Consider the following 923-nt stretch of genomic DNA (forward strand, 5'->3'; position numbering starts at 1 on the left):
TTTTGATGTGGACATTATGTACAATCTTGAACTATGTTTTTTCTTTTTTTTTACATGAAAATGAAACTTTCTTTCTGTGCTCTAAGCAGATGTTGTCAGTAATGTAAATCTGTGAATTGTTCAAAACAAACCGTGGTGTTTTACACTGTATAATGAGACTGAATCAGCTGGAAACTCCAACATTTTGACCAGCTACTCGTTAAAGACTTCAGTCTATTCGGGTTTAATGAACTCTAAAGTGGATCCAGAATCATAAAGTCCAACTCCTGCATGTAGCGGCTGAGTGAACGAGGTCTGGACTCTGTGGAGGAGAGTCATGGTGTCAGAGACGCTGTAGAAGGACAGAACACCTGCTCTGTGATCCAGGTAGACTCCTACTCTGGAGGAAGGACGACGTGAGACGAGAGTTTTAGTTTTGTTGTACAGAAATTCATATCTGTCGGTGTCACAATCGAAAGCCCAGGATTTGTCATTGAATCCAAATAAACATTCAAATGTTGTCCCTGTTGTGCTGATGCTCTTGTATGAAACTGCTACATAAACTTTTCCTCTCCACTCCACCTCCCAGTAACAACGTCCAGTCAGACTCTCTTTACTCAGGACCTGACACCAGTAAATGAATCTGTCTGGATGATCAGGATGAGACTGTTCATGATTCATGAATGTCACTTTTCTGTTCCCGTCAGATAACAACAGTCGCCTGTTTGCTGTGTTTGGATCCAGAGTGATTTGTCGTGAATACTTTAAGAATCCAGCTCTGGTCGTTGGTTCTGGTTGTGACAGTAGAACATCCACGTCAGTGATGGCCAGTGAGATGTTTGTCCATGTGTCCCTCAGAACGTCCTGGAGTCCATCTCTGAGCTCTTCCACAGCTGCTGTCACGTCCTCAAAGTGTCTCCGAGGACGGATGCTGATGCTGGATG

At 43.3% G+C, this 923-nt stretch overlaps 1 protein-coding gene across 1 annotated transcript; it reads right to left on the bottom strand.

The window, feature by feature from the left end:
- Window positions 1–205: 205 nt before the first annotated feature.
- Window positions 206–921, bottom strand: LOC103360220 (tripartite motif-containing protein 16-like protein; the record flags this gene model as incomplete). The annotated part of the gene is made up of 1 exon (XM_008285903.1): window positions 206–921. A coding segment is annotated over one exon (708 nt), but the record flags the coding sequence as incomplete, so codon positions are not given.
- Between the last annotated feature and the right edge of the window lie 2 nt (window positions 922–923).

The sequence above is a fragment of the Stegastes partitus genome, unplaced genomic scaffold, assembly GCF_000690725.1.
Source record: "Stegastes partitus isolate 25-593 unplaced genomic scaffold, Stegastes_partitus-1.0.2 Scaffold421, whole genome shotgun sequence".
Taxonomy (NCBI): Eukaryota; Metazoa; Chordata; class Actinopteri; family Pomacentridae; genus Stegastes; species Stegastes partitus.